This window comes from Otolemur garnettii, unplaced genomic scaffold (assembly GCF_000181295.1).
Source record: "Otolemur garnettii isolate 467f Iridium unplaced genomic scaffold, OtoGar3 scaffold00028, whole genome shotgun sequence".
NCBI lineage: Eukaryota > Metazoa > Chordata > Mammalia > Primates > Galagidae > Otolemur > Otolemur garnettii.
The window spans coordinates 9,294,293-9,311,744 of NW_003852423.1; the positions used below are offsets into that span (position 1 = coordinate 9,294,293).

The 17,452-nt window shown below is 53.4% G+C and overlaps 2 protein-coding genes across 2 annotated transcripts; both read right to left on the bottom strand.

Annotated features, from left to right (window-relative positions):
* Positions 1 to 5,612: 5,612 nt before the first annotated feature.
* On the bottom strand, positions 5,613 to 8,682 carry HOXA9 (homeobox A9). The gene is made up of 2 exons (XM_003788529.2): positions 8,030 to 8,682; positions 5,613 to 7,003 (listed from the first exon to the last, which is right to left on the bottom strand). Exons 1-2 carry the CDS (start codon positions 8,607 to 8,609, stop codon positions 6,765 to 6,767), a joined length of 819 nt encoding a protein of 272 aa, XP_003788577.1. The 5' UTR covers positions 8,610 to 8,682; the 3' UTR covers positions 5,613 to 6,764.
* A 5,022-nt stretch (positions 8,683 to 13,704) lies between these two features.
* On the bottom strand, positions 13,705 to 17,452 carry HOXA10 (homeobox A10). Its single transcript, XM_003788528.2, has 2 exons — positions 16,462 to 17,452; positions 13,705 to 15,287 (listed from the first exon to the last, which is right to left on the bottom strand). Exons 1-2 carry the CDS (start codon positions 17,426 to 17,428, stop codon positions 15,013 to 15,015), a joined length of 1,242 nt encoding a protein of 413 aa, XP_003788576.1. The 5' UTR covers positions 17,429 to 17,452; the 3' UTR covers positions 13,705 to 15,012.

Here is a 17,452-nt window from a genome sequence, read left to right on the forward strand (position 1 = left end):
GATCGCCCACATGACCGCCTCCGCCAATCTCAGCAGCCCTCACAGGTGGTCTCGCTCCGCTGGGCCCGCGGCTGCCTAGAATGGAAGGGGAAGAGGCTCAAATATGCGGCCGATGAATCTGCCAGCCTCCAGCCGGGCTACTGTGCCCCGCGGAAAAGGAGCCCGAAGGCTTCACCGGAGCGCCCATCTGGCAGCCAACTCAGGCGCTGAGGCCTATGGCCACTGAGCAGAGCCGGTCAGAGCAGCGTCCTCATGCCTGTTAGTGAACCTCAGACCAAGCTGTAGACTCCCCTGTCCCTTTCCCGTCTCCTTACCCAGCCGCTGCACAGCTCGAATCCGCCTACCCCACGATGGCCTTGTGGGCAGATCTCAGCTATTTGCCCACTTCTCCCCTCATTCAGGCCCAGTGGGCGAAAGGCCTGACTTAAACTCTGATTCAGACGAGGCGGGCGCAGCGTCACTTGAGCTGCAGCGAGAATGCCACCGCAAACTGGAACCATGTGGTTCAAATAAAGTCAACAGTCTCCAAGCTTCCTTTCCTTAATCGGTGGCACACTATTCATCCGCCCTAAAGGAAGCAGTGAAATATTTATCTATTAATGAGCCTCATTTGCCAACAGATTTATTAACATGGGGTTTTCCTCCCTCCTCCTGGACACTATGGAGCTGAAGGCTGTGTTCTTGACTCCTGGGCACCTGGCTGGTCTAGGGCAGCTGGATAAATGGATGAACGTGCTTTGTCCTTCCCACAACCCTGGTTCTCTCTGGCTCAAGTGAGCCAGGTCTCTTTCCCCCAACTCTGAGGAACCCCAGGATGCACTTTTGAGGCACTCCCTAGCCATGGTTTTTGGCATCCTTCACCCCAGCTACCCCTAGACCTCCACCTTGTGGGACTGGGTGCCTGGGAATATATACACTTTGGAGCCCATTTGGAGAATAGAGAGGAGGCCCTGGTTCCCACAGTGGACTCCCATTTCCGTGGGGGCTCCTCCCCAAAGGCCACTCAGCTCTGGAGGCATCACCTTTCCAAGTACCACTTGCAGAGAGCTTAGGGCCCAGTAGTCTCACTCCTTCCCACCCAGGCCTCCAACTCCTACCTTCCCAGGCCTTGGACCCTTGCACAAAGTTGGACCAGCTGAAGTCCCTGCCACCCACTGCTCTGTGCAGGATGGTAGGGAGAACCATTCCCCTAATCGCCTCATAAACTGCCCAGGCCTCAGTGGAAGCCCAGCCATCTTTTACTGCCCAGCTCGATTGCTCACCATAAACCTGATTTCACAATGGAATTGCCCCGGAAATTCTCTAAATTATAGAGTTTGTTTCCTTGTGTACAAAGCACTTCCCATCACTTCCAGAGGGTTCAGCCACCCTTATTTACCGCACTCTCTCAGGGGGTCTCCAGAGCACAAAAGGTAGAGGGAGGGTTCAAATCTGAATGCTACCGGAGCCCCAGCTTCTTCTGTGGTGAACGGCCTAGGTTTTTGCATGGGGAGGAAGGGGCTACTGGGGTAGGTGGGTGCTGGGCAGTCTCCCTTGGAGATAGTGGAGCCCTGGCGGGGGGCAGTATCCGGTGATGCTCTTTATGACAGATCAGGATAATGTTATCTTGGATGGAGAATGCAGGAGTAAGATGGGAAGAAAAAACAAATAATCCAAATAGCATCGTCTTCTGTCGATATAAAAGGATATAAAAACTTAGGAAAGTTGAAGGAAGATGAAGCAAACAAGGCCAGATCAAAGGGGCAGAATTAGACAGCTTTAGACTAATAAATTTTTCCTCGGGTGACACAGAGCAAAATGCAAAGAGAAAAGACTATGGTCCCGCCGCCGTCTGTCTAGACTCAGGCGGCTGGCCTGGCTGACAGCGATGGCGTTTAAAGTAGAACCTGCCCAGAGCCAGACAATCCAACAGCCTGAGTGGGGAACGATTTCGGGCAGCGCGGGAAGGAATGCACTTCTCCCAAAAGGGAGGGCTGGGCGCCCTTGCAGTGGTCTCATCTCTGCCGGGATTTTGTCCGGCGGGTGTCCAAGCGCTTCGGGCCAGACGCACTGCCCCTCTGCCGCTGCCAAGGAGGACCCGATACTCTCTGCAGGGCTTCAACCCTTCCAGAAACACGTTAGTTAATCGAGATTATTTTTGAAGGCACCAAAGCCTCCCTTTCGTTTCTGGGCTTGTCTGTCCTCTCTTGCCTTCGGTAGTCCCGACTTTAAAATGACAAGGCCTGACAAAACCAAGCTTTCAATAAGGGCTCTTTAATTGAGTATTCTCAAGCCATTGGCCCCCAAGTTATTTGACTGAACAGTCACGAATGCACTGAAATATGTGGTATTCAGAGAAACTCGTTGATGCTCGGCCCGAAGCAGGCGCAAGCAGGCGGGTTGCTAATCAGCTGAGCTACCTTTAGATATTTCCCAGGGTTTTCATGGAGCTAGCTTTCTACTACAGGCAGAGAGGGTTTCCCCTGCTTCTGGTTCCCAGATAGTCTTCAATATTTAAATCCAATTGGGATGTAAACCCAGCTCCAGGCGGCGAACAGCCTGCCAGAGATTCTGGTGGCGGACGATTTGCTTCTCTGTTTCCACCCGCGCACCTCGGCGAGCTGCGGGACCATTCTCCACCCAGTGAACGTTGCCTGGCCTGGCTACAGAGAAAAACCCTTTCCCAACGTCAGCAAAAGAACTCGGGCCAACGCGGGGTCTTGCCTGGGCGAAGGCACACTTCGGGAGAAACCACTCCCAGGCTGCCGAGAAGACAAGCAGCCTCCCAGCCACCAGCATGCCAAGGGCAAGGGAGGCCCGACCAGGCAGTCTATGAGCCCTCCGAGCCCCTGGGCAGCCTGCACCTACCTTGGGGCCTCTGTGATCAGTGGAGAGACGTGGTCACCACCAATCTGCGACTTCTTTTATTTGTGGTTACATTAAGTCGAGCTTTCAGCGTCCACCGATCTGCCACTTCACCGTTTATTTGTGGTACATAAATCGAGCTTTGTATCTGCGTCTTGGATGTGCGGCCATGGGTGACTCTCAGGGAAGCTATAAAACCCTTTGTACAGTCAGATGCCCTGAAATATTGTTTTATATACAGAAATATAACGAAAGAGTGTGTCTGTAATACCAACGTATGAGAAAGAGAGAGACGCAGAGAGAGCGCGTGAGGGAGAGAGACACGGAGATATCAGGGACAGACATCAGCCCAAATCCACTCTTCAGTTTTACTACTTGTACAGCGCAGAGATGCGGGTCGTAAACATTTTGTGGGCTTGGGGGAGACTATTCAGATCCACATAAATGCACCGTGCGGCGCATTCACAGAACTCCCAGGTGTTGGGAGGATTCTGTTTGCTTTTGCTTTCTCCCCCCAAACCATTCTACACCCGTGGCTGATTCTCACACCAGGGTCCGGGGTTGTCTCTGCGGACCGCTCTGGAGCTTGGTCCCCGCCTGGGTTGGGAATAGCTTGGGCCTGAATTGGTCTCCCTGTCTTCTGGCTTCCTGAGCGAGGGATGCCAGAGTAGCCTCGGTACCTCTACAGCGGAAAGAAGAGAGCCACCAGAGAAAGTAAAGTCGGCCTCACTACCTTAAGCGCCAATTCAGGAGTTAGAGTGTGAAAATTATATTAAACCATTTTCTTTTATGGTGATAACCAAAGCAGTTCCTGATCTGTTCCCCGGAATGCCCTATCCCAGCCAACGTGGCCGATAGACTTAGACTATATAGTCACCAAGTATGCCTTTATGCCCAATTTTTACCCGCCTAATTTTGTCTAATATTCAAGCCGGCCGAATCACAGGGTCCTGGTTCTCTCTTGGGTGCTTGCTCATCAGGCCCTGAACCATTCGCAGGTTTCAGGGGCCTCTAGGGCCATGGAGGGATCCCCGGCCACCGTGTGCGCCCTCCGCACGCCCTTTGCACACCCTCTGAGCGATCACCAAGTCCGAGGGCTGTAGACATTCGTCCCTGCGTCGGCCCGCCGGTCAGCTGGCGTTCCTGCTCGCCTTGCTGCCCTGAGGCCTGTCCCAGTTTGAGGACAGTGACCCAACCCGCGCACGCAGCTGCAGCCTCGAAGCTCTGGGCCTTCGGGATGGGCCGCGAAAGGGCAAACGGTGAGGGTCTGGCAACATTCCACGCCTTGTTCGTTTCCCAACGAGGCTTCCAACTCAGCGTGAGCAGCACCAAAAATATAAGATTTGTTTTCACTAAAATCTAGGGCTCCTGTTCCAGACAAGCTCTCGTCGACATCTTAGGAATTTCTCAGGGTCGCAATGGCTGGAGATGGCGGAGAGGAAGCCTCTTGCATGGAGCCACACTGCCATCTGCTGGCATGTTCTCAGCACTGCAGTCTAGCAGCTTCGACTGCCCTCAACTTTGGCAGCTGCCGCCCGAGGCACAACACCCCACTTCCAAAGGAGGGACGAGGGCTCATTCCCTGGGGAGTCCGGGTGGAGCCCGGAATCTACGCTACGGAGGGGGCAATGCCCATAAAAAAGCTATTTCCGCAGCCACTTTATCGGCGGCAGACAGAGCAAATGAACAAATGAAAGAGCCTTTGGTGGAATATCCTAATTGGGGCTGGACAGTTGTAAACTCATTAAGGGCCAAATTCCAGACAGTTCTCAGACCCGGCCTTTATGGCACACCCTTACTGCCCATTCTTTGAAGTTCCTTCTGTCTGCCACAACAGAGGACGTCCCAATCTGGAGGCGGGGTGGGGGGTGGAGTGAGGGGACAACCCATCCACCCGCGCCCTGGGCTCCCCTTTTGCGCATTAGAACACAGCCAACTTTTCAGAAGTCACTGGGGGATGGGGAGGAAGGGCGAGGAAAGAAAAGGGGAGAAGCGAGGTCGATTCCTCCGGCCACATCTGGAAGGTCCTCTGCCTACGTTGTAGCCTGTTCCCCCGCAGCCCTTTACACCCCATAAACGGTAACAACCCTCATTTTCTTTTATGGCGCTTCAAGGCTGGTCAGTGGCCTCCACTATGCTTCTGCCAGGACTTGTGCACAGGTGGAGCTTGTGGTGCAGGATTCAGATTTTCCTGGGCCAGACAGGCAAAATGCAGGGGTGCAGGTGCGAGGGCCCAGGTCTTGTGGTCTCTGCAAGTCCCCAAATGCTTATTGCTCTGGCCTCTTTGGGCTAATCGAGCTCCAGTTTCCCTTTTCAGAGCCTCATTAGGACGCAGGCCCTCAGCTTCTGTCCTGCCGCCCCCCTTCCCCCACCCTGCCGGAGAAGGCCCCAGACATCTCTATGGGCCCCGGTTTGGGAAATTTCTTGGGGGCACCAAGATGACTGAATGGCCTTTCCACTGCTACTGGCCAACGACACCTGGTACCCCAGCCCAACTTCCCAGGGCTTCCCGGCTGACTGGTCAGGAGCCTCGCCCCACAGCCCATTTATGTATCCCAGCCTGCCTTTGCTGCTCAGCGGCCAGGCAGCTGGCCTGTTTGGGAGGTTCAGGACTGCTGGGCTGCCTGACAGGCCTCGGCTCCCAAAAGCAGGCCACAGGCAAAAGTAGGGTTCTTTCACCCTACCCTACCCAAACCTCCACCCAGAGACTCTACTCCGGCTCCCCTACCCTGGAAAAGGTGTAAAAAACAGACCCGCAGGAAAAAAAATTAGAAAACAATCAATATACTTTTATTTGGCAAAAAGTTAAATATCATCTCAACACAACAATTTGGTCAGTAGGCCTTGAGGTAACTATTGTAAAATATACAGTGTATGCTCAGCCGATGGAAACCCCAGATTCATCAAGGATACAAATCTACAGTAGCCCAATGGCGGTTTCATAGTGTTTAATTTATTAGCAATAAAATTAACTCGGTTACAATAGCATTCATTTTTCCCCAATTAAAATTATGCATAAACCATAGGTAGTACCCTTCTGCACATATGTATAGCTCTGAATTTCCTCACTGTTTGGTGCAAAAACAATATTCAAGCTTGTCTGATTATGTACTTATTAACATAGATTGTATATACAATGGATAAGACAGGACTACTGATCATGTAGAGACTAAAATACCCACATTTCAAAAGTGAAGAAAACCATGAATCTATGCATCCCCGAGAACAGTTTTTAAAGTTTTTTTTTTTATTTCACTGGGAAATCCTTACAGCTAGTTACAATCATAGGTTAACAGCCTAGTTATACAGAAGTATTCCACTACAGAGCTATACTCTATGCAACTGTTTCCCCCTCATAAACAACCTGAGTTCGAATTGAATTCTAGCTTCTACAATCACAACGGGTGCATCACCCAATACACAGAAGTTTGAGTCACAAAACATAATTACCACAATAAAACACAGTATTCAAGTATCTCGGCAGAGCAATCTGCCACACAAAGAGCAAATTAAATTAACTACACAGACTAAAAACTATACAACACACCGTCAACATTGTGCATTATAAAAAGGTAGTTTTTTCCTTTTGTTTTAAGTCAGGAACAGGTAGATTTTTTTAAAAATATATACAAGCTAGCACACACAGCTATGAGCACTAAAGCCCCCTCCCTTTTTTTTTTTTTTTTTTTCTTTTAGAAAATGGAAAGCTTACAATACCTCCTCCATCAAAGCAGCAGGCCTACCAGTCAGCCTGAGCATGGTTTGCCTGGGGAGAGATGTGGCCTGGGGTTTAAAGCCGAGAGCCGCTTTGTGCCAGGATGGTAGAGGCTGGGGTAGGGGGTGAGAGAAGGGAGAAGTGAACGGGCAATTCTTTCTCTTTCTTTCTACCTCGCTGTCTGTTCTAATAAACCTGAATGGCATCACTCGTCTTTTGCTCGATCCTTGTTGATTTTCTTCATTTTCATCCTGCGATTCTGGAACCAGATCTTGACCTGCCTCTCCGTGAGGTTGAGCAGCCGGGCCACTTCGTACCTGCGGTCCCTGGTGAGGTACATGTTGAACAGAAACTCTTTTTCCAGTTCCAGTGTCTGGTGTTTTGTATAAGGGCAGCGCTTCTTCCGTGTGGAGCGAGCGTGAAGCCAGTTGGCTGCCGGGTTATCTGCAAGTAGGGGAGGGACAGAAACACTAGGGTTAGGAGGAGAAGCACCCCCATGCTCTGTGGACTAAGGAGCCTCCTGGGGTCTCTGGCCGAAGTGCAGGACACCGGCTGCACTGGTTAGGAAAGGCTGCCTAGCCTCAGACACAATGGCACTCTGGCAGACAGACGCACGGACGGTCACTTACAATTGCACGCAGTAAAACTTTAGCCGCCTCCTCCCCTCTGTGGCCCTCCTTTCTTCTACTCTGTCCTGTCCCCTTCTCTCCTTCGTCCTACTCTCCCCACATTGTGCAGAGTGAAGTTTGGAAACAGATCTTGCCAAGCAGAGGAAAACCATGCTGCCCTATGTTGGTGTAGCAAGATTTATACTTCTCTCCCTCTCACTGACTCTGTGCTTTCCCTTCCACACCTTTCCTTCTACTCTCCCCACTTCTTACTTGACCTTCCTGTAAGGCCATAGGAGCCGGGCAGGCTGGCAGGATCTCCCAAAGGCCCTTGATCACGTCTCCAGTTTATTTGAATAATCTGGCATGGGGACCCTCATGGCCCAGTTACCCTCAGCCTCATCTTGGGCAGAATTTATGCCACCATGGGCTGAAGGAAAGAAGTAGAGGGAATCAATCTCCCCCAGGGTCCCAAGTCAAGCTGCCCTGGCTGCTGATCGCGGACAATCTAGTCACACAAAAGACTCCGTCTGCTGCGCTGCTTTCTAAGAACGATCCAAAGTATCTCTGCCCTGGGCTCCGGCAGCCAAGGAGAGGGGCGGCGGGTGCTGGCTCCGGCCGAAGTGCCCGCCCCGCCCCTCTCGCTGCAGCAGCCTCCTTCTCTCTACCCCAGCCCTGCAGTTTACTGCTCTCCGAACTTGGGGCCCCATCTGAGGCTCCCAAACAGCAGCTTCTGGCTCCTAGCCCAAACTCAGGAGGCTCCCAGCGAGGCGAAGGCAGGCTCCAGAGAAAGCTGACGGGCCAGCAGATCCAGGTGGCCAGCGTGGAGGCGGCGGCGGGTCTGAAGGGAGGAGACACTTACTGGGATCGATGGGGGGCTTGTCTCCGCTGCTCTCATTCTCAGCATTGTTTTCGGAGAAGGCGCCTTCGCTGGGTTGTTTTTCTCTATCAACTGGAGGAGAACCACAAGCATAGTCAGTCAGGGACAAAGTGTGAGTGTCAAGCGTGGGACAGTCACCCCTTCTGGCCGACAGCGGTTCAGGTTTAATGCCATAAGGCCGGCTGGAGGGCAAGCCCGCGAAGGAGAGCGCACCGGGCGTGGGCTCCAGCCAGGAACGCATGTACCTGCCGTCTGGCGCTGCCGCCGCCACGGGCGCCTGGGGGTGCACGTAGGGGGGGTGGTGGTGGTGGTGATACACGGCCGCGGGCACAGCGTTGGCGCCTGCCGCGTGCACCGGGTTCCACGAGGGGCCGAACACCGCCGCCTTGGACTGGAAGCTGCAGGGGCTGAAGTCGGGGTGCTCGGCCAGCGTGGCCGCCTGCCTGGGGGGCTGCCCCAGGGTCCCGGGCGCGTAGCGGCCGGCGCTCAGCTCGTCCGTGGCGTCGGCGCCCAGCAGGAACGAGTCCACGTAGTAGTTGCCCAGGGCCCCAGTGGTGGCCATTGCTGTGCCCAGCGCCTGGCCGCCCCGGCCCGACCCACGGAAATTATGAAACTGCAGATTTCATGTAACAACTTGGTGGCACCAGGGGGGGAAGTACAGTCACCTAATAAGTTGCCGGCGCGCGCGCCCCCATTGGCCGCGCGCGTCACGTGCCCTCTCGGCGAACAATAACGCGTAAATCACTCCGCACGCTATTAATGGCCCGGTGTTTTGCAGTCATAATTTTTATAGCAAAAGCCATATGTTTTTATGCAAAGGGATCGCGCCGCTCCACGATCGGGTTTGTTTTAATTGTGGCCAACGAAGATTAAAAGATCAAATCTGGCCTTGCCTCTGTGCTCTGCCTCCCCCCTTTCTGAAGGGGACTATTTTATATCACAATTAATCACGCCGCCGGGAAGGCGCGGGCCCGGCGTGCGAGCGCGGCCGGCCGAGCCCCTCACATAAAATTAGACAATAATTGAAGCCATAAAAAAGCAGCCAAATCGCATTCTCGCTCTACTGTATTTAAATCTATATTTATGATATTTCATAAGGAGTTATTGTTTCAGAAGCCACACAAGCTGGAGGGAAGTCGGGAACACCCGACAAATTCGTTTGCCTTTGCCGAGGCTCCCAGCTGTAAAAATTTACGAGGACTTGGAAAGGTTAAATTAGACTGTTGTGTTTGGTTGGCGAGCTCCCTGTAAATAATCCCTGCGGGTCCTCGGGAGAGGCGAGTTTACCCCAGGCCAGCCGTGAAAAGTCAAATTCAACGCAGAATTGTCCCGAGCAGAGTCGCCGCTGTCCCTACCAGAGCTCGCGGGGCAAAGACCGGCCGCCGCGAGGTGCTGCCGGCGGGACCCCCACGCCCTCATGCCTGGAGCGTAGGGAGCCGGGCCAGCCCCCAAATTTGCCACTGCTCCTTCAGGGAGGAAGCAGCCAAGCGCCCCAAAGCAAAAGGTTTGAGGCTTGGTGGTTCGGTATGTTGGGCTCCTGGCCTCGACCCTGCGCATACATGTGCCCAGCTCCTAGTTAGCTGGGAACCAGGATCCCTGGCTGCAGACGGCTGGCGACCCGGCTCTGCGCTCCATCTTCGAAGGCCCTAAACTGAGCTCTGCAAGCCTCATTCCGCTCCCCAAACCCAAGTTGGGGGTGGGGGGAATAAAAAGCCAAGTGGCATCAAGGCTTGGCAAAAGAAAACCCCGCCTAAGAGACACCTCGGGTCCAAAGTCTGGAAGGCCCGCGCTAGTGTGGACTGTACTGGGGCCCTGTGAGCCTTTCAGGGTTCCTTCCTTCCTCCCTTTCCGGCCATTGCTCTGGCCCCTGCCTGAGTTACCCGCAGTCCAAGGCGACTCATTAGAAATGTAGAAGGCCCAATGTAAGGCGGCTGCAGCTCAAGTCCAGGGCTAGAAATAAAAATGGGAAGGGGGGGGGGGCATTGACTGGAATCTCATTTCTTGTCCTAGCCAAATTGGGGGAGTTTATTTCTCATCCCTTGAGGGGGATGGTTGGGCAAATGATTAGGCTAAAGCCACTCTGTTAATTGGAAAGAAAAAAATCTCTCCGATTCCTAACAGAAAGCAGTGACTCCTAGAAACGAGTAATCAAATTCACGTGTGAATACTGTGCCTGCAAGAGTGTGTTTTTCATTAGCCCACTTCCCTGGCGGCGAAGCTGGCGGCCTCAGACGCTTCCTTCTCTCTCCCTCTTTTGCCGTTCATCCTCACCAGGAGTTCCATTAATCCGGTTCCCCAACACCCTGATACACACCAGGATCCGGACACTCCCTCCCCCTCGTCAGTACCAGATTTTCGGGGAGCGAGACAGCGAAACTGCAGCGCTGGCAGATATAGACTAGGTGCCCCTTCCACTGCCCGCGCGCCGGGAAGAGGGAAGTGGCCTAAACAATGAACTCCGACGTGGCCGTCCTGTCCGCCTCAGCCTCCTACCCCTTAATATTTTCTTTACCCCTGTAAATTCTTCTACGACATGCCCACCCCCACCACGCAGTCCAAGGTGTCCTAAATATTCAGCAGTTCACAGGGCATCACATTTTCATTTAAAAAATTAATCCTAAAGAATACCCTCACTCTGCAAACGTCCTGACTGCCTTTTCCACTTTTTGTACTCAGAGAAGACACAGATTATTATTATTAATTTCTTTAAAATAAGAAGCTATTCCTTTAAGTAGCCTTAGCCCCCATTTGGGGCAATTACTAGAGGACAATTGCTAAATAATTAGTAGGCACTGAGTGTTAAGCAGACATTACTTATGCCTAAAAGGGGGGGGGTCAGAACTAAATATTGTCTCCCTTCAGTCCACATTTTGGAGCCAGAATATTGGACTTTTGTGTCCACTTTTATTTTGGAAGCAAAAAGGATTGCGTTTGAGTACAGAAATAATAAATGAGTGTAATTACAAACCACCGTTTCATGACTAACAGTTATTCTAAACCTTAGATTTCTGAAATAAATCCAATGCTCTGGTCCAGGGAATGGTGGAGAAGAGTTGAAGAGAACGGGGTTTGCAGCCCTGTCATATAGCAAATCGGTGATCTGAGCAATAAAAATAGTTCCTGAGCCCTCAGCGCAGCCTGGAAAGGGAAGCATACCTCTGTGGACATGATTCTGAAGTGATACGTGTATGTGTTGGGGAGTAAGGGAGGGATGGTTTGTTTTCAGTTTCCCATAGTGGAAGTGGTCACTAGCTTCTATTGGTAGACTACAACTTGAAACAAGGACTCGAGTCTGTATCCAATGGCTCTGGATTCCTTTTACCTATCTGAAACATATCAGCTCTTGGGAGGGTCACCTTCTCCAGCAGCTGGCTGCACTGGAGTGCCTTAATTAACAAATTTTGTACCTAGTAGAAGCCACTGACAAGCAAGTAGTAAAGCTTTACCCTAGAGGAGCTCCCTCATCGCAGTCAAAGTCTGAACTAGGACTCACAGGCCTGGAAGAGCCTGCAAGAAGCACCCTAAATTGTCAGACTCCACGGGGCCTGGATGGGCCTTAGCTCAGGTCTATAGTGAGGCTGGCAAGGCTTCCCTGCCCTCTGTGTGGGCACATAATGATGTTGAGAATGCACCCCTACACTGGGCAACGGGCGGAGATGGAACGAATGCAAGGCCGCCGCCATCCGGTCGTGATCATAACCGAGGCCTTGTCTGAGCAGCGGCACACCAGGCCAAAACACACGGCACCTCACAGCCTCCCCACATGGGCCTTTCCTCGGCAGGCTACTTAGTCTCTCATGAGTGTGTTGACAAAAATTAGACACCCTCTCACCCCTAGGCTCTCCCTGTGCCTCTCCTGAAGGATAATTTAGAAAGAAGAGAAGGTGTGATTGAGACTGGGAAAGAGAGACAAAATAATGAAAGAAAAATAAAGAGAAGAAAAGAAAGAAGAAACAAAGGACAGAAGAAAAAAGGAGGACTAAAAATGGAAGGAAACAGAGGGAAAAAAGAAGGAAGAAAAGAGACACAGGCGACTCCTAGGACCAGAGGCCGCAGATAGAGAGAAGGGTAAGTGACAAGGCCAGGACCCCAGCCCTTGTCCGCCCTGTCCCTTCTGGTTCAGCGGGCGTTTCCGTTGGTAAAGGGATCTTTCCTGAAATCACACCTCGATATAGTGCGTGTGTCTGTGTTTTCCAGCCTTGCAAAACAATGACGGGGTCCCTGGCCAGGTGCAGGCCTAGAGTGGGGAAGGCTCGGGATGGAAGCATGCGCGCCCCTGACCTTGAATGGCCCAAGGCCCAGAATTCCTACCACGCCCCCGGGCGTCCTAAAAGGAGCTGCTAACCTGACAGTACTTGCTCCGGGCCAGGTGGAGGTGTGTGGGGGAAGGGGAGGGCTGACAGGCTGGCTGACATAGCGCTAAGGAGGAAGACCCAAGGCTCCTGAGCAGGGACATCCGAGGTTGCGGCCTCATGCCTGGCACCACCAGGGCCTTGACGCCCCGCCCCGCCCGGTTCCGCGCGCACAGGTACCTGGAGACGATTTCAACTGAAGTAATGAAGGCAGTGTCGTGCTGTCGAGAGAAAGGTGGATCCCAACAACAGGAAACTACCTAAATCACCGACCAGTTCTGGTGCTGCACGCGCGGTGCTGCCTCGCCCGCCGCCGCCGCCGCCACCGCCACCACAGCCACTGCAGCCGCCGCCAAGGAGAGAAAACACTGCGATCGCGCCCGGCCCAACCCCTCGGCAACCTGCGCCTGCCGCTGCAACTGATACCCTAGACTGCCGCAAATGCGTCACCGAGGAAGAAGCCACGGGCCCCAGTAAGGTAAGGCTGGGAGGGAGAGAGGGGGAGAGAGGAAGAAAGGAAAGCAGGCGAGAAGAGAGCTGAGAAGGAGCTGTGTGCGCGCTGATTTCCCAAATCTTGCAGCTCAGTGAGCCGGCGCCAAGCGGCGGCAGCAGTGGAAGACTGGAAAGCGCCAGGGAATGTACCGAGCACGGCTCACTGTCTGGCCTCGGCCTCCAGCCGCTCACTCCCCGCAGCTCGCTCTCCCCCTCTTTCCTTCTCTCCCTCCCAGCTGCCTGCCGGCCGGGGCGCGCGCTCCCGCGCCCCCTCCCCCTAGCGTCGCCTCCCCCACCCCCAATCTGGGGAGCAGGAAACCCGTGGCCCTGTGGAGGGCCGCCAGGTGGGGAAGGCCGTGCTGGGGGAGGGGGCAGCCCTAGGCGGCCCCGCTAGGGTCCACTTAACCGCTGCCGCTGGCACTAGTGATGAGCTGTGGGCCAGGTCTGCTCCCCGGATTTAGGATGGGGGTCATCTTGGACCCAGGCACCCACAAAATAACCCACGTCTGCCAGCCTCCCTGGGGCTCCTGAAAGAAATCCTGTTTGACTTCCTCTGTCTATGCAGCTCCCCTCTCAACTGAAACCACTGGTCCAAGACAGTCACAATCCAGATATACTAGCAAGTCATAAAACTGAACAAAAGCCGACAAACCTTACGGCACCAGGGCTATAGGGCCCAGACAAATTACGACCGTCTAGGTAATATTTAAATAGATGCCTAAAGTAATTGCAGGGGGCTCGGGTTAGTCCTCCTGTTGTAAAAGTGGTGGAAGGGATAAAGTGGAAGGTGAAGATAAGAAGTCAAAAAAGAGGTAAAATTAAAAACTTCATTCCACAGCTTTTATTCTATAAGAACATAAACATCGTCTTTTTTCCACGCACAGCAGCAATACAATATTAATTTATTCTGATTTAAGATTAGAAGTAAATAGAGCTAGAACTAACATTTATAATAATGATAGAATGCATTTGCTTAAAACAAGATTGGCAATTCTTCATAATAGACATTTATACAGATTTGTATTTATAGTTTTTTTTCTGCACCTACAGGTTTGACCCTTTTATGCATGTAACTTCACAGTATAAAGGAAATCCAAACAATGTCTCCCTTCTCTAGTTTACTCCACTTGGCCCAGCCCTCCTAGGCTTCTGTGATTTTCAGAAAGAAAAAAAAATTTTTTCTAGGGTGATTAAGAAAAACCAACTCCACAAGATAGGGAGAATTGTGGTGTGCTTGTCATATGTTACCACTGGTAACGATTTTAATGACAAAAAATTCACTAATTCCACATGTATAAACAAAACTACATTATCTACAACCAGAAGGATATGGAAATTCAGAGGTAAATGAAACGTTTTAGCCAGGCAATGCAAGATCTTACACAAACTAAAAGAGAAATTTCCTTCTCTTGGTCATTTTTTTTTCTTTTAAAGTTGGGATATCTTACAGAGGAAGAAAAATTTAATCTTACTCTTTCTCGATTTTTCAATCAGCCAAAGTCAAACCCTTCTGCCAACCTGCGTATGTCCTTGCCTGTAAGCCCTTCTCTTGGCCAAGGAAGAAAGGAAGAGAGAAAAAAAGACACCCAGGGGCCTGTATCCCCTGATTAAACACAGCCCAGCACTCCGGGCAGGCGTGCCCAGTGGAGGCTCCTTGCACCATTGACCTCAGGCCAGACACCTCAGCGCCAACAATGGAACCTCGGCTTTCCGGCTAGGTTTGCCCCTGGCTGGGCAGGAAACCAGCTTGGCGGAGGAGGACGGGGGGCCTTTTCAAGCACTGAGACACCCCTCCAACACAGCAAGCCCAACCCAGTTACGACTTGACACTTAGGACAATATCTATCTCCATATTATTTTACCATGATATGGCTTTTTCCCCCAGAAAACAACAAATAAACCAGCACCAAGCAAACAAACAAAGAAACAAAAAGTTAGAACAAACCAGCCCTGCACAGATGTAATGGCCCAGGAGATGGCGAGTGTGGGAGGGAGGAATAGGGCTCCGATACAGGTGCGAGTTCCTGGGCAGAGGCTGAAGACAGAGGGAGGGAACCAGCGCTCTGGAAGCAAAAAAAGAAAAAAGAAAAAAGAAAAAGAATAGCGTCGCCTGGAGATTTATCAAGAAAAATTAAAGTTGGCTGTGAGCTCCCGGATCCGGTTTTCTCGGTTCATTTTCTTCAGTTTCATCCTGCGGTTCTGAAACCAGATTTTCACTTGTCTGTCCGTGAGGTGGACGCTGCGGCTGATCTCTAGGCGCCGCTCTCGAGTAAGGTACATGTTGAACAGAAATTCCTTCTCCAGCTCCAGTGTTTGGTGTTTCGTGTAGGGGCAGCGCTTCTTCCGACCGCTCTTTGCTGTGAGCCAGTTGGCTGCATTTTCGCCTTTGGAATTGCCTGACGTATAAGAGAATAAAGAGAGGAAGGTTAAAGCCACGCAGGCTCAGCGCTGGGGGTGAATTCTCAATATTTCTTCCATAAAAGAGATGTCCTCAGTCACAGAGAAGAGGATTATGTCCCCCTTTGGCTGTAGAGAACAGTTCCTCCAAAATCATAGCAAAATTGAGTGGGCCTCCAATCTACACCCACTCTTCCGATTTACATTTCCTTACACCTTTTCCAGACACCTGTTTTAGCACAAAGCTGTAGGTGCTCCTAGAGCCCTAGATAGAAAGGCCTGGGAGGACAGGTCTGTACATCTTGACCTTAAAGTCTTTCTTTGCTTCTGGCTGCCGTATTAGACAAACATCTCCTGCAGCCCCCCAGGCTGGGAGCTAGGGGTGCTTACTTAGAAGGTGGATCGACAGCTTGTCTGTCTCATCCCAGGCCCATGATCGTCCAAAGTCCATGACAGGAGGCAAAAGGGCATAGCTGAGCCAATGGAAGAGGAAAACTGACTCAGGGGGTCAAGGGTCCTCCCTCATGCCTCTCTGGAAGCTACGGGTGGGCAGTTGGGCGACTCTTGAGTTTGGGGAAGCGAAATGGCCCCTCTCTGGCTCCCAGCTTAGAGCCCTGGCGTCTAGGCCGGATTTCTCTTTTCTTCTCCCCGCAATGAGGATTCCCGCCCCTCCAGCAACTTTGAAAAAAGCATGGGGGATCGTAAACTCGAACTTCGCCGGTTAATGAGCTTATTTATTGGCGCTGGCGGCTGCTTATTTTGGATGCCTTACAAACATCCGCGCTATCTAAGGGCGAGCTACTTTCCCTCCCTCCCCTCCCCCCGCGTGGGCCGCGCTGCGCAGCTGGGCCCGGACCAGGGCTTGGGGTGCTCGGGCCACAGGAAAGAGCGTGCACAGGAGGGGGTCTTGCTCGTTAGTGTCCTTGCCCCGAGTCTGGGGGAGCTGAGACTAGCGCCGAGGACATCTTGGTGTGGGGCGCTAAGCCGGACGTGAATTTTACTGCGTCCCCACGCCCAATATTAAAAAGCAAGTTCACAAGGTCAGCCTGCCTGCAGCTTGGGCCAAGGCGGGCCGGCTGCTGCGCGGGCTCCTGGTTCTCTGGTCCTTCCCTTTCCTGGGTCTGCTTGTCAGTCTACCCGCCTGACTGAAACCCTTCGGTGCCCGCTGCTTACCCAGGGAGTCCTTCTCCGGCGAGGCTTTGCTGCTCTCGGAAGGGGCCGGGGAAAGCTCCTCCGCGGCCGAGGACGACGCGTGAGCCTCCTCGTCGCCCTGCGAGCCCCCGCCGCCGCTGCAAGCCAGCGTGGGGGGCGGCGGCGAATCGAGGGCTCGCTCCTTCCGGGCCGCATCCGCCGGGCCGGAGGTGAGCGCGGGCGGCGGGTCGAAGCTGCGCCCTGGGGGCTGCGCGGGGAACGGGCTGGCGCCTAGCTGCTGCGCGCCGCCACCACCGCCGCCGCCACCGTAGCCCTTGGCCGTGCCATAGGCCTGCGAAAGGCGGAAGTAGCCGGGCACTGGCACCCCGCTGGAAGCGCCCAAGGTGCAGCCGTCGGGTGGCGGGCCCCGCGGGAAGGGAGCCAATTCGGCAGCCGCAGCCGAGCCTTTGGGGCATTTGTCTGCGGAGTCGTAGAGGCAGTAGGAGCTCTCTTCTTTGATGTTCTGAGCGAAAGAGCACGAAGTGGCCTGCGGCGGGGGCTGAGGTGGCTGCGGCGGGGGCGGCGGCTGTTGCTGGGGCTGAGGTGGAGGCCCCTCAGGCGGTTCCATCCGGCAGGACCGCGGCGCGTCCAGCCACAGGTCTATGGGCGTAGGGCCATAGCTGTGCGCTCCAGGACCTAGAGCCCCGCTACTGCCACTGCCTCCCGGCGACGCCGCCTCATTGCGCTTGCCGCCTAGCCCGGGGAAGAGCCCGCAGCTCTGCAGCCCATAGGGCAAGTCACCCGCGGGCGGCAGGTAGACCCCGCCGTGGGCGTAGTAACCACCGCCGCCGCCGCCGCCCCCTGCGCCACCGCCACCACCGCCCGCCTCGCCTCTGCCGGAGCTGATGAGCGAGTCGACCAAAAAAGAGTTCGCGGCAGGGCTCTCCGAGCATGACATTGTTGTGGGATAATTTGGCGAAGGGAGCAGATAGCCCTTTCTGGCTGACATTTCTTGCGCAAAACATGCTGAATA

Coding starts and splice junctions, on each gene's coding strand:
- HOXA9 (XM_003788529.2), bottom strand. CDS start 8,609: ATGGCCACCACTGGGGCCCTGGGCAACTACTACGTGGACTCGTTCCTG. Junction 7,004..8,029: donor CAAGCCCCCCATCGATCCCA/GTAAGTGTCTCC, acceptor CCCTACTTGCAG/ATAACCCGGCAGCCAACTGG.
- HOXA10 (XM_003788528.2), bottom strand. CDS start 17,428: ATGTCAGCCAGAAAGGGCTATCTGCTCCCTTCGCCAAATTATCCCACA. Junction 15,288..16,461: donor GCCGGAGAAGGACTCCCTGG/GTAAGCAGCGGG, acceptor CTTATACGTCAG/GCAATTCCAAAGGCGAAAAT.